The following is a 12,500-nucleotide window of genomic DNA, read 5'->3' as shown; positions in this document are numbered from 1 at the left end:
TGTTAAAATGACCGCAATGAGCATGCATAAATCACCAATGTTAGAGGAAATGTGTCAACACTGTTGTCTTGTCAAACTCTTTTTGAGGGGGCAAAGGTCTTTCTTATCTTAATGTTGATTTAATGTTATGATTAACACATTATACAAAAAGTAGAAAGCTTGACATGTGTTTTTGCTTCTTTTATGACACAAGTCTTATCAACTTTAACAACAGCAATAAAACAGCAAACATGTTTCCCTGTGGAGGAGTGGCAGTTTACTTGACAACAATTATACCAATAATGGGTTGGATTACATTTGCATTAGTTTTGCTTTCAATTCTACAAACGTCAGAGATAAACACAACACGGATACATGAACCGGTTGTGCAAACCAGTATAAAAAAAAAAGGGTGTGGCTTACAGTATAAAGAGGGCACTAAGTATACTAGGTGGCAGTTTTTCGAGGTTTCAGCACGTTTGTCAGATTCACCAAAATGAAAATACGGTAGGGATCATTTTTATTTATTTCAGAAAGCGTTTGTTTACATGTATGAAAATAAAAACTTGTATTATTTAATGAAATTTAAAATGCCATTCTGTACTATAACAAGACAGTAGAATTTGATCAGGTATTTATCTTGCAAGGATAAAGTCGGAAACCTTCCAAGGCTAGGTTGTAAAATTATGAGGATGAAGTTGTTATTTTTTTCAGAGTAAGTTGTGATTATAATAGATATAAATAATATGTCATGTTACAAGGATAATGTTTAAAACCTTATGAGGATAAGTCACAATATAACATTTTATGAGAATAATGAGAAATGGTTGTAGGAATTGTAATTTATAATTATAAGAACTTATATGAATAAGTTATAATAATATTAAACTAGATGACACACTTCCAATGCTGACAGAATGTAGTATGAATGTAAGAATAGTTTAAATGTTGGAATGGTTTGAATGTTGAAGAGTTTGAATTTCCAAGAAAACCGGAATTTGGTTTTGAACTTGGGAATGTATTAGTTTGAATGTCCAGGATGAGGGGAATGTGTTGATGTTGGAATGGTTTGAATAGGTTGAAAAACGAAATCCGGGAATATTTTTTAGAATTGTTGAAAGGGAGCACACAATTCCTGAAGAGGCTGAATATTTTGTAGTTGGAACAGTTTGAATTGGATAAAAAAATGTGGGAGTTGTGGAACTTTGTAAAAATGTCCCAATCATTTTAATGAAAATCTTCCTCTCCTTCTTTGTCTCAGTTTGTCCACCAAAAGTTGTATACTGCGCGTGAATGCACAAGGGTGCGCTTTGTCGATGTTATTGACTTGTTGGAGTGCTAATCAGGCATATTTGATCAGTGCATGACTGAAAGCTAATCAATGCTAACATGCTATTTTGGCTAGCTGTATGTACATATTGCATCATTATGCCTCATTTGTAGGTATATTTGAGCTCATTTAATATCCTTTACTTGTATCCCCTTTGTATATAATTTAGTTTTGCATGTCTCATGACACATTATCTGTATGTAATATTGGCTGCATTTCTGATTGTTGTTTGTGTGCCATGTTGTTCCAGACCACAGCAAACATTACCTAGCTTGCCAAAGATTAAAATAAATCTATTAAAAGAAGAGAGCCAGCTGTTTCCTTTAACTTGGACACACACATCTATACCTTTGGCCATTAAATGCCAGTAATTTCCAGGAGTCATCTCACCTTCTGAGTAGCCTCTGATTGACTAATGGTTTCCAATGTTGTAAAAATGTGTAGAATAAATATTACATTTCAACATTTCTGTCAACAAAGATTGAGCCCGCCTTAATTACAACACTTATATACGGCTTTTAATTTTTTGTGGCTCCAGACAAATTCGTTTTTTGTCATTTTGCTCCAATGTGGCTCTTTCAACGTGTTTGGGTTGCCCACCCCTGCAATAGGTTGTAATATCACATGGATGGATTTTATGAGAACCAATCATTGTGTTGCTCAAGTCGTCATAAGAATATTTACATTTAGACGAAATGTAATTTTCCGACACTGCAAAGGTCATTTTGCATGGATACAGTGGTAAAGGTTTGTGACAATTCAGTTGAAAACCAACGACCAAAGTTTCAATTGTCTGAGTGTTTTCTGCTATATTCACATTTCCTATTATTCTGAACACATCCTCTTTGACGGTGTCAATCGCAATCAATATTTGTACATAAATACATGCGTCAAGGCATCACTCTGAAAAGCAGTGGATGGTAAAGACAACTTCATTTCACTTTGCCTCAGTAGCTTAACCAGGGATGACTTCGTCGACCAATATGACAACTTGCGGCTTGCTAAAGGTCGACATGAGACGTGGTTGTGCTGGCACATCAACGATGGACATGATAAAGACGGACATGATAAAGATGGACAAGATAAAGACCCGTTTGGAATTTTCTCTAACGATTACCTGCATGCAGAGGTGAGTATGGGCCTGCTGAGAAAAACTGTTTGATATATTCAATAAAATACAGTCGTGGTCAAAAGTTGACATAGACTTGTAAAGAACATAATGTCATGGCTGTCTTGAGTTTCCAATCATTTCTACAATCTTATTATTTTGTGTTAGAGGGATTGGAGCAGGACAATGACCCCAACACACGTCAAAAGTGGTAAAGGAATGGCTAAATCAGGGTAGAATTAAGGTTTTAGAATGGCCTTCCCAAAGTCCTGACATGTGGACAATGCTGAAGAAACAAGTCCATGTCAGAAAACCAACAAATTTAGCTGAACTGCACCAATTTTGTCAAGAAGAGTTTGTCAACAATTCAACCAGAAGCTTGTGGATGGCTACCAAAAGCGCCTTATTGCATTGAAACTTGCCAAGGGACATGTAAGCAAATATTAACATTGCTGTATGTATACTTTTGACCCAGCAGATTTGGTCACATTTTCAGTAGACCCAAAATAAATTCATAAAAGAACCAAACTTCATGAATGTTTTTTGTGACCAACAAGTATGTGCTCCAATCACTCTATCACAAAAAAATAAGAGTTGTAGAAATGATTGGAAACTCAAGTCAGCCATGACATTATGTTCTTTACAAGTGGATGTCAACTTTTGACCGACCCAGTATGACATTCCAGTTATTCATCCAATATTTGCATGTTTTGTTTGTGTCTAGGAACACTTTATTTCTCGCATGAAAACCTTGCCTCGTGAAGACCACAAAATTACAATCTACATCTCCTGGTCCCCCTGTTCTGCCTGCTCAGAGCAGCTGGTGCAGTTCCTTCAGCAAAATTCAAACATTAAGCTTTTCATCTACACGTCACGCCTCTACTACATAGATAATGAGGAAAACCAAGCTGGCCTGCGATCACTGAGAGACGCTGGGGTGGAGATCGAAGTCATGCATAGGAAAGGTATGCAACATATTAGCAGCTGAAATACAAACCCCGTTTCCATATGAGTTGGGAAATTGTGTTAGATGTAAATATAAACGGAATACAATGATTTGCAAATCATTTTCAACCCATATTCAGTTTAATATGCTACAAAGACAACATATTTGATGTTCAAACTGATAAACATTTTTTTTTTGTTGCAAATAATCATTAACTTTAGAATTTGATGCCAGCAACACGTGACAAAGAAGTTGGGAAAGGTGGCAATAAATACTGATAAAGTTGAGGAATGCTCATCAAACACTTATTTGGAACATCCCACAGGTGTGCAGGCTAATTGGGAACAGGTGGGTGCCGTGATTGGGTATAAAAACAGATTCCCAAAAAATGCTCAGTCTTTCACAAGAAAGGATGGGACGAGGTACACCCCTCAACTGCGTGAGCAAATAGTCAAACAGTTTAAGAACAACGTTTCTCAAAGTGTGTCATGTCTGTTGATCATGTTTTTGTTTTGGCCATGTGTTGTTTGTTTTTTGGACTCTTTTTAGTTCCTGGTTGCACTTCCTTGTTTGTTTGTTTCCATAGCAACTCATTAGTTTTCACCTGTCCTGTCACGCACCGGTTTCACGTTTTGACTCACACACCTGTTGTTAATCATGTCTGTGTTATTTCAGCTTTTCTGTTTCTGTTGTTCGTCCTGGCGACATCACCCTTTTTCATCATTCTGCTTCATGTCATGTTCACAGTTCTCATGCCAAGTAAGTTTTTGTTTATTAATGCCACAGTTAGTGTTTTTGTTTCATTGATCATAGTTTCTGCCTTTGTGCAAGTTTTGTTTTCATAGCCAAGTTTTTGTACTTCCGCCATTGTGCGCGCCTTTTGTTTGCTTCCCTTTTTTTGTACTTTATTAGCGTTAAAATAAATCATGTATTTAAATTCACGCCTTGCCCGCGCCAATTTTCCGTTGCCTTCCGGAGAAACAAAACCCAAGGACCAAGTCGTGACAAAGTGCAATTGTAAGAAATTTAGGGATTTCAACATCTACGGTCCGTAATATCATCAAAAGGTTCAGAGAATCTGGAGAAATCACTGCACGTAAGCGGCATGGCCGGAAACCAACATTGAATGACCGTGACCTTCGATCCCTCAGACGGCACTGTATCAAAAACCGACATCAATCTCTAAAGCAGGGGTCTCAAACATGCGGCCCGCGGGCCAATTGCGGCCCACGAGACGTTATTGTGCGGCCCCTACCTTAATATGACAGTTTAATGTTAGTGCGGCCCGCAAGTTTTAAATGAATGGCGCTTGACCACGTTGTGTGCGGAGCTGAAGGAATCTACCAATCATGGTGTGGTTTAAGGCTCTCGACAACATCGAGGGCGTGCTGTGATGACACTGCCTTTAGTGTCCTCTAGAACCGGTCACCGCATCTTCTTTTTTTCCATACTAACAACATGCCAGCCCATACACATGTAGTATGAGGCTTCTGCAGACTCACGTTAGTTATTGCAAGACATACTTGAGGAACAGCAATACATATCACACTGAGGGTGGTCATAATGTATTTTATATATTTTTTAACACTGTTACAAATATGCGCCACACTGTGAACCCACACCAAACAAGAATGACAAACACATTTCGGGAGAACATCCACACCTAAACACAACATAAACACAACAGGACATATACCCAGAATCCTTTGCAGCCCTAACTCTTCCGGGCTACAAAAACACCCCCGCTACACCCAACCCCTCCCACCTCAACCTCATTTCCCGAATTCGGAGGTCTCAAGGTTGGCAAGTATGCATTGACATCACTTGCGTGATGCAAGCAGAGAAACATTTTGCCGCTTTTCCACGACACCCACACACGCTCTTCTTCCCTCCCTCCCTGCCTGCCTCCTTCGCTCGCCCGCCTGCTCGCTCCCGCCCTCGTTGTAAACAGTCCGGGCGGGGAAGACTTCCAAAGCACTCCGCCGAAGGAGCGAGCGACAATACAAAAGTGTGGTGCACTGGACCCCAGCGCTGATACTCCGACAGAGAGTCGCTGGGCGAATCAGACGTGTAACACGCTAGTGGTGATGTTAGCCCGTTCGGGGCTAATTGTACTACCGTAACTGTAAACTCCACGGCGAAATTATGGAATGGTTTGAATGATGAGTTAAAGCAATGTCCAAACATAAACCAGTTTAAAAAGAAGTATAAGTACATGGTATTCCAGAGGTACAGAGATGAAGAAGGGCTTTGATATTGGGTCGTTTGTGTTACAGAAGAGTGTGGGGCTGCTCATTGAGGCAGTGGTGTTGTTGTGGTGGCATGATACCATTTCCATGATCACTAGTGGTAATGATGTGGCTATGTATGTGTGTGGTGTGCATATGTATGTATATATCTATGATGTATGTACAGTATATACAAGTTCATTAAGTTTGTACATTGAGTGAATAGGTAGTTCTAGCTCAGAGTAATTTATGATTTAAAGAAAAGGGGTGGGATTAAATAAGTGTAAACTTCTTCTCACTCCTTTTCAAATATGTAAAAAAAAAGAAAGTCCAATGCTCATTTGTTTTTGTTTTTTATTCTCCATTGTTTTCATTTTGTTATAATGGCTGTTAAGGCTATAGCACTGTATTGGATCAGGCTTGCTCTTGTTTTTATGCATATTTGAAATAAAAATATATCAATCAATCAATAAACCAACAATTACGTCCAAATATAACGAAAACAAACAAAAAAACACACAAAAAAACACAAGAAGTGCAAAACTTCATGATGTACAAACCGAACAAAAAAAACAAAAGAAGTAATATACACCTCACGGGATGATACAAAACAAATACAAAACCAGGCAAAAAATAAGTAAAATAATAAATATAAAGCAAAATGTAAACACTTATAGCTGTCCATATGATTTTATTGTTCTGTCTTTATATATTTTTTCAATTTGAATATATTTTTACAATCTTTTATCTCATTGTAAAGATAATTCCATAGTTTAACCCCCACCACTGATATGCACATTTGTTTTAAAGTTGTCCTTGAATACTGATGTTGGAAATGACCTTTTCTTCTATGCTCCTCATTCTCAGAAGTGATGACAAACATTTTTTGTAAATCTGCTGGTAATGTTTTACTTTTAGCCTTAAACATGACACATAATGTCTGTAACTTTATTAGCTCCTGTAATTTCAGTAAACCCAAATTAATAAATAATATGTTAGTGTGTTCTAAGTAATCTACTTTATGAATAATCCTTATAGCTCTTTTCTGTAGTTGATACAGAGAAAGTTGCAGTGCACAAGGAATACAATTTCAAACGTCATTATACAACTAGACATGCTGAAGAGTATGCAAAATACCAGGGAGATGAGAGAGTGAACCGGGTTGCAAATTTTAAAACCAGTCTACTGAGGCAACAAGATTTCGTCAAGAAAGCAAGCGAAAAGAGCGATGAAGCAGTCAAAGCTAGCTACATGGTGAGTGAGATGGTTGCTAGGGCGGGAAAGCCATTCAAAGAAGGTGAATTGATTAAAAAGTGCATGTTAGATTTTTTTTAAGAAATCTTTTCTTGCGGCCCAGCCTCACCCAGTTTCTGCATCCAGTGGCCCCCAGGTAAATTGAGTTTGAGACCCCTGCTCTAAAGGATATCACCACATGGGCTCAGGAACACTTCAGAAAACCACTGTCACTAAATACAGTTGGTCGCTACATCTGTAAGTGCAAGTTAAAGCTCTACTATGCAAAGTGAAAGCCATTTATCAACAACACCCAGAAACGCTGCCGGCTTCTTTGGGCCCGAGATCCTCTAAGATGGACTCATGCAAAGTGGAAAAGTGTTCTGTGGTCTGACGAGTCCACATTTCAAATTGTTTTTGGAAATATTCGACATCGTGTCATCCGGACCAAAGGGGAAGCGAACCATCCAGACTGTTATCGACGCAAAGTTGAAAAGCCAGCATCTGTGATGGTATGGTGGTGCATTAGTTCCCAAGGCATGGGTAACTTACACATCTGTGAAGGCACCATTAATGCTCAAAGGTACATACATGTTTTGGAACAACATATGCTGCCATCTAAGCGCCATCTTTTTCATGGACGCCCCTGCTTATTTCAGCAAGACAATTCCAATCCACATTCTGCACGTGTTACAACAGCGTGGCTTCGTAAAAAAGAGTGCGGGTACTTTCCTGGTCCGCCTGCAGTCCAGACCTGTCTCCCATCGAACATGTGTGGCGCATTATGAAGCGTAAAATACGACAGCGGAGACCCCGGACTGTTGAACGACTGAAGCTCTACATAAAACAAGAATGGGAAAGAATTCCACTTTCAAAGCTTTAACAATTAGTTTCCTCAGTTCCCAATCGTTTATTGAGTGTTGTTAAAGGCCTACTGAAAGCCACTACTACCGACCACGCAGTTTGATAGTTTATATAGCAATGATGAAATCTTAACATTGCAACACATGCCAATACGGCCGGGTTAGATTAGTAAAGTGCAATTTTAAATTTCCCGCGAAATATCCTGCTGAAAACGTCTCGGTATTATGACGTTTGCGCGTGATGTCACGGATTGTAGCGGACATTTTGGGACAGCATTGTGTCCAGCTATTGAGTCGTCTGTTTTCATCGCAAAACACCACAGTATTCTGGACATCTGTGTTGGTGAATCTTTTGCAATTTGTTTAATGAACAATGGAGACAGCAAAGAAGAAAGCTGTAGGTGGGAAGCGGTGTATTAGCGGCCGGCTGCAGCAACACTAACACGTAGCCGGTGTTTCATTGTTTACATTCCCAAAAGATGACAGTCAAGCTTTACCATTGGCCTGTGGAGAACTGGGACAACAGAGACTCTTACCAGGAGGACTTTGAGTTGGATACGCGGTACCGTGAGTACGCAGCTGCGGCTTCCAAACATTTGATCGCTTGCCCGTACGTGCGTGCCGTATGTGCATGTAACGTACGTAACTTTGGGGACTTTTGGGAAATATATGTGCTGTATGAACTTTGCGGAGGTGAACGGTACTTTGGGCTGTGGGATTGAGTGTGTTGTGCGGGTGTTTGATTTGTATTGGCGGGTTATATGGACGGGAGGGGGGAGGTGTTTGTTATGCGGGATTAATTTGTGGCATATTAAATATAAGCCTGGTTGTGTTGTGGCTAAGAGAGTATATATATGTCTTGTGTTTATTTACTGTTTCAGTCATTCCCAGCTGAATATCAGGTACCACCCGCTTCTCACAGCATCTTCCCTATCTGAATCGCTTCCACTGCCCTCTAGTCCTTCACTCTCACTTTCCTCATCCACAAATCTTTCATCCTCGCTCAAATTAATGGGGAAATCGTCGCTTTCTCGGTCCGAATCGCTCTCGCTGCTGGTGGCCATGATTGTAAACAATGTGCAGATGTGAGGAGCTCCACAACCTGTGACGTCACGCTACTTCCGGTACAGGCAAGGCTTTTTTATCAGCGACCAAAAGTTGCGAACTTCATCATCGATGTTCTCTACTAAATCCTTTCAGCAAAAATATGGCAATATCGCGAAATGATCAAGTATGACACATAGAATGAACCTGCTATCCCCGTTTAAATAAGAAAATCGCATTTCAGTAGGCCTTTAAAAGAAAAGGCCATGTAACACAGTGGTGAACATGCCCTTTCCCAACTACTTTGGCATGTGTTGCAGCCATGAAATTCTAAGTTAATTATTATTTGCAAAAAAAAAATAAAGTTTATGAGTTTGAACATCAAATATCTTGTCTTTGTAGTGCATTCAATTGAATATGGGTTGAAAAGGATTTGCAAATCATTGTATTCCCTTTATATTTACATCTAACACAATTTCCCAACTCATATGGAAACGGGGTTTGTACTTGAAATCGTGTTTTCTGACCGGGGGTCTGTACTACAAATCACGTTGAAGTTATCCAGGATCTCTTCTTTGTTTGGCTTAACCGAGCCAAACGCTGAAGATGTAGTCCAGGGATGTCAAAAGTATCGCAAACAGGTTTCCTCCGGCCCACGAGATGAGTTTGCTAAGTAAAAATGAGCTCACATTTTTGAATGAAAGAAACTGCTGTGTCTAAATGTGTCCACTGGATGTCGCCAGAGCCATTATTTTTTTCCCCTGCGACATGCATGACTTCAGAGGGGGCGGAGCTATGTTAGGATAGAGGCAACCCTTCTGTGTTTGGAGACTACCTACTTACGCTGCTTATTAGTGATGATGAAATACAAGTTTTAGAAGCTGTGTGCTTAACAAATGAAGCTTTAGTGAAATGCTAAGCATCGTGTAGCAGAATTGCTAAGTCAGTAATAAACATAATCAAACAACTTACTGTACAATGTCTGATCTCACTGGGATAAAGACTGATGGGATCTTTATATCTTCCTTAGTTGAATAATTAATCATTATCCTCTGGCAGATAACAAGAAAAAAGGTGCCGTAAACAAGTGTCTTCCTGTCTTTCTCGCCATTCCCTGGTTTAAGTTGAACGTCAAAGTTGACCAACTTCTCGGTTTATGTCCACAACCTTCTAGTTTCCAGGTGAGAGGCATGATTTATAATCTAGAATGAGCTTTCACCAACTCAGAGGCGATGCAGCAGCTCACCGGCTCAGTATGTCAATAGCTGAACAAGCTACAGTAGCTAGCTCTCTTTGATCAATGCGCGGCTAATAATAGTCTGTCTGCGTTAGCGCTTATAATAACAATATCGCTAATACTAGGTTAATGTTTAGGTCACCACATGTAAATGGTGTATTGTTGCCGCTTTTAGATGTTTTTTGGAGGGCTTTAATAGCGGAATAGTGTACCGCCATGAGCTGTATTGCTAGCCACCTCGAACGTGCCGCACTTCACGAGTTACAATGCATGAAAAAAAGAAAAGCTATGTGTTGTCTAACATAAGGGTTGTGAAAGTGAAAAGTGAGGCAGCGTCGTAGGACTGCGTGTTGCAACCAAATCCTCAAACTGATCCTAGATAGGCACAAATCCTGATCCGGAGTACAGGCCCAGGCTGATGCCAAAACTACTAATCATTTAATATTTTTGTCGTTTGTTGTCATTTTCCATAGAGTTTGAATACTGCTGGGAACACTTTGTGACTCATCAGGGACTGGAGTTCCCGGGCTGGGACGACCTGGACGAAAACTCGTAAATACCTTGAATTTGGTTTTGGAATGTAAACCATAATCTTTCAGTAAAACAAAAAAAAAAGATTTTGTTAAATGTACCCCTCCTTTTAATCATGTAAAAAAAACCTAGGTTTTACCCTTCAAAGGAAAAACACATTGTAAAAAAACACAACAAAACCATAGAAATTGCATTAATCGTTACTGTTCTGCAGGTTTTTGTGGATAGAACAGAACGATCATTTTGCTTGTGGATATTCTCGTTCATTCAGATCGTCGTATTCTCGCGGCATTGAATCGATCGCAGCTGGACTGTTCAGTTTGTCTTAAAAGATATTTTGCTTCATCAGTTGATGCTCACATACATATATATAAACATATATACAGCACCCCCCGCGACCCCGAAAGGGACAAGCGGTAGAAAATGGATGGATGGATATATATATACCTGTATATGGTAACACTTTATTAATTAGTTGCTTATTAACAGGTTAGGGTTGGGGTTGGGGTTGGGGTTTGGGTTAGGGTTGGGGTTAAGACTAACTAAGACTCTTAGTTAATGGCTTACTGGTTGTATAATAAGGCCATGCAGAATAAGGCATTAATTAGTACTTAATAATGACCAATTAAGAGCCAATATGATACTAATTTGCATGTTAATAAGCAACTAATTAATGGTGAATATGTTCCCCATACTAAAGTGTTACCATATATACATATGTGTGTGAATATAAATGTATATATACAGTACAGGTCAAAAGTTTGGACACACCTTCTCATTCAATGCGTTTTCTTTATTTTCATGACTATTTGTCACATCAAAACTATGAATGAACACATGTGGAGTTATGTACTTAACAATCAATCAATCAATCAATCAATCAATCAATCAATGTTTATTTATATAGCCCTAAATCACAAGTGTCTCAAAGGGCTGTACAAGCCACAACGACATCCTCGGTACAGAGCCCACATACGGGCAAGGAAAAACTCACCCCAGTGGGACGTCGGTGAATGACTATGAGAAACCTTGGAGAGGACCGCATATGTGGGTAACCCCCCCCCCCTCTAGGGGAGACCGAAAGCAATGGATGTTGAGTGGGTCTGACATAACATTGTGAAAGTCCAGTCCACAGTGGATCCAACACATCAGCGGGAGTCCAGTCCACAGCGGGGCCAACAGGAAACCATCCCGAGCGGAGACGGGTCAGCAGCGCAGAGATGTCCCCAACCGATGCACAGGCTAGTGGTCCACCCCGGGTCCCGACTCTGGACAGCCAGCACTTCATCCATGGCCACAGGACCTATGCAACTCCCCCTCCATAAGGGAGAGGGGAGAAGAGGAGAGAAGAAAAGAAACGACAGATCAACTGGTCTAAAAAAAGGGGGGTCTATTTAAAGGCTAGATTATACAAATGAGTTTTAAGATGGGACTTAAATGCTTCTACTGAGGTAGCATCTCTAACTGTTACCGGGAGGGCATTCCAGAGTACTGGAGCCCGAATAGAAAACGCTCTATAGCCCGCAGACTTTTTTTTGGCTCTGGGAATCACTAATAAGCCGGAGTTCTTTGAACGCAGATTTCTTGTCGGGACATATGGTACAATACAATCGGCGAGATAGGCTGGAGCTAAACCGTGTAGTATTTTATACGTAAGTAGTAAAACCTTAAAGTCACATTTTAAGTGCACAGGAAGCCAGTGCAGGTGAGCCAGTATAGGCGTAATATGATCAAACTTTCTTGTTTTTGTCAAAAGCCTTGCAGCCGCATTTTGTACCAACTGTAATCTTTTAATGCTAGACATAGGGAGGCCCGAAAATAATACGTTACAGTAATCGAGACGAGACGTAACGAGCGCATGAATAATGATCTCAGCGTCGCTAGTGGACAAGATGGAACGAATTTTAGCGATATTATGGAGATGAAAGAAGGCCGTTTTAGTAACACTCTTAATGTGTGACTCAAACGAGAGAGTTGGGTCGAAGATAATACCCAGATTCT

The 12,500-nt window shown here is 40.0% G+C and overlaps 1 protein-coding gene across 1 annotated transcript in view; it reads left to right on the top strand.

Moving 5' to 3' along the window:
* The window catches only part of LOC133645063 (DNA dC->dU-editing enzyme APOBEC-3F-like), a 51,789-nt gene that overhangs the window by 34,947 nt on the left and 4,342 nt on the right, over positions 1–12,500 (top strand). The window contains exons 6-9 of the mRNA XM_062039849.1: positions 2,261–2,438; positions 3,142–3,382; positions 4,039–4,122; positions 10,442–10,520. Coding sequence (XP_061895833.1) covers positions 2,261–2,438; positions 3,142–3,382; positions 4,039–4,122; positions 10,442–10,520 — 582 coding nt within the window. The remainder of the gene's footprint in view (positions 1–2,260; positions 2,439–3,141; positions 3,383–4,038; positions 4,123–10,441; positions 10,521–12,500) is intronic.

This window comes from Entelurus aequoreus, linkage group LG28 (genome assembly GCF_033978785.1).
Source record: "Entelurus aequoreus isolate RoL-2023_Sb linkage group LG28, RoL_Eaeq_v1.1, whole genome shotgun sequence".
Lineage (NCBI taxonomy): Eukaryota > Metazoa > Chordata > Actinopteri > Syngnathiformes > Syngnathidae > Entelurus > Entelurus aequoreus.
The sequence above is the reverse complement of the archived record's forward strand: the minus strand, read 5'-3'. Positions and strand labels throughout refer to the sequence as shown.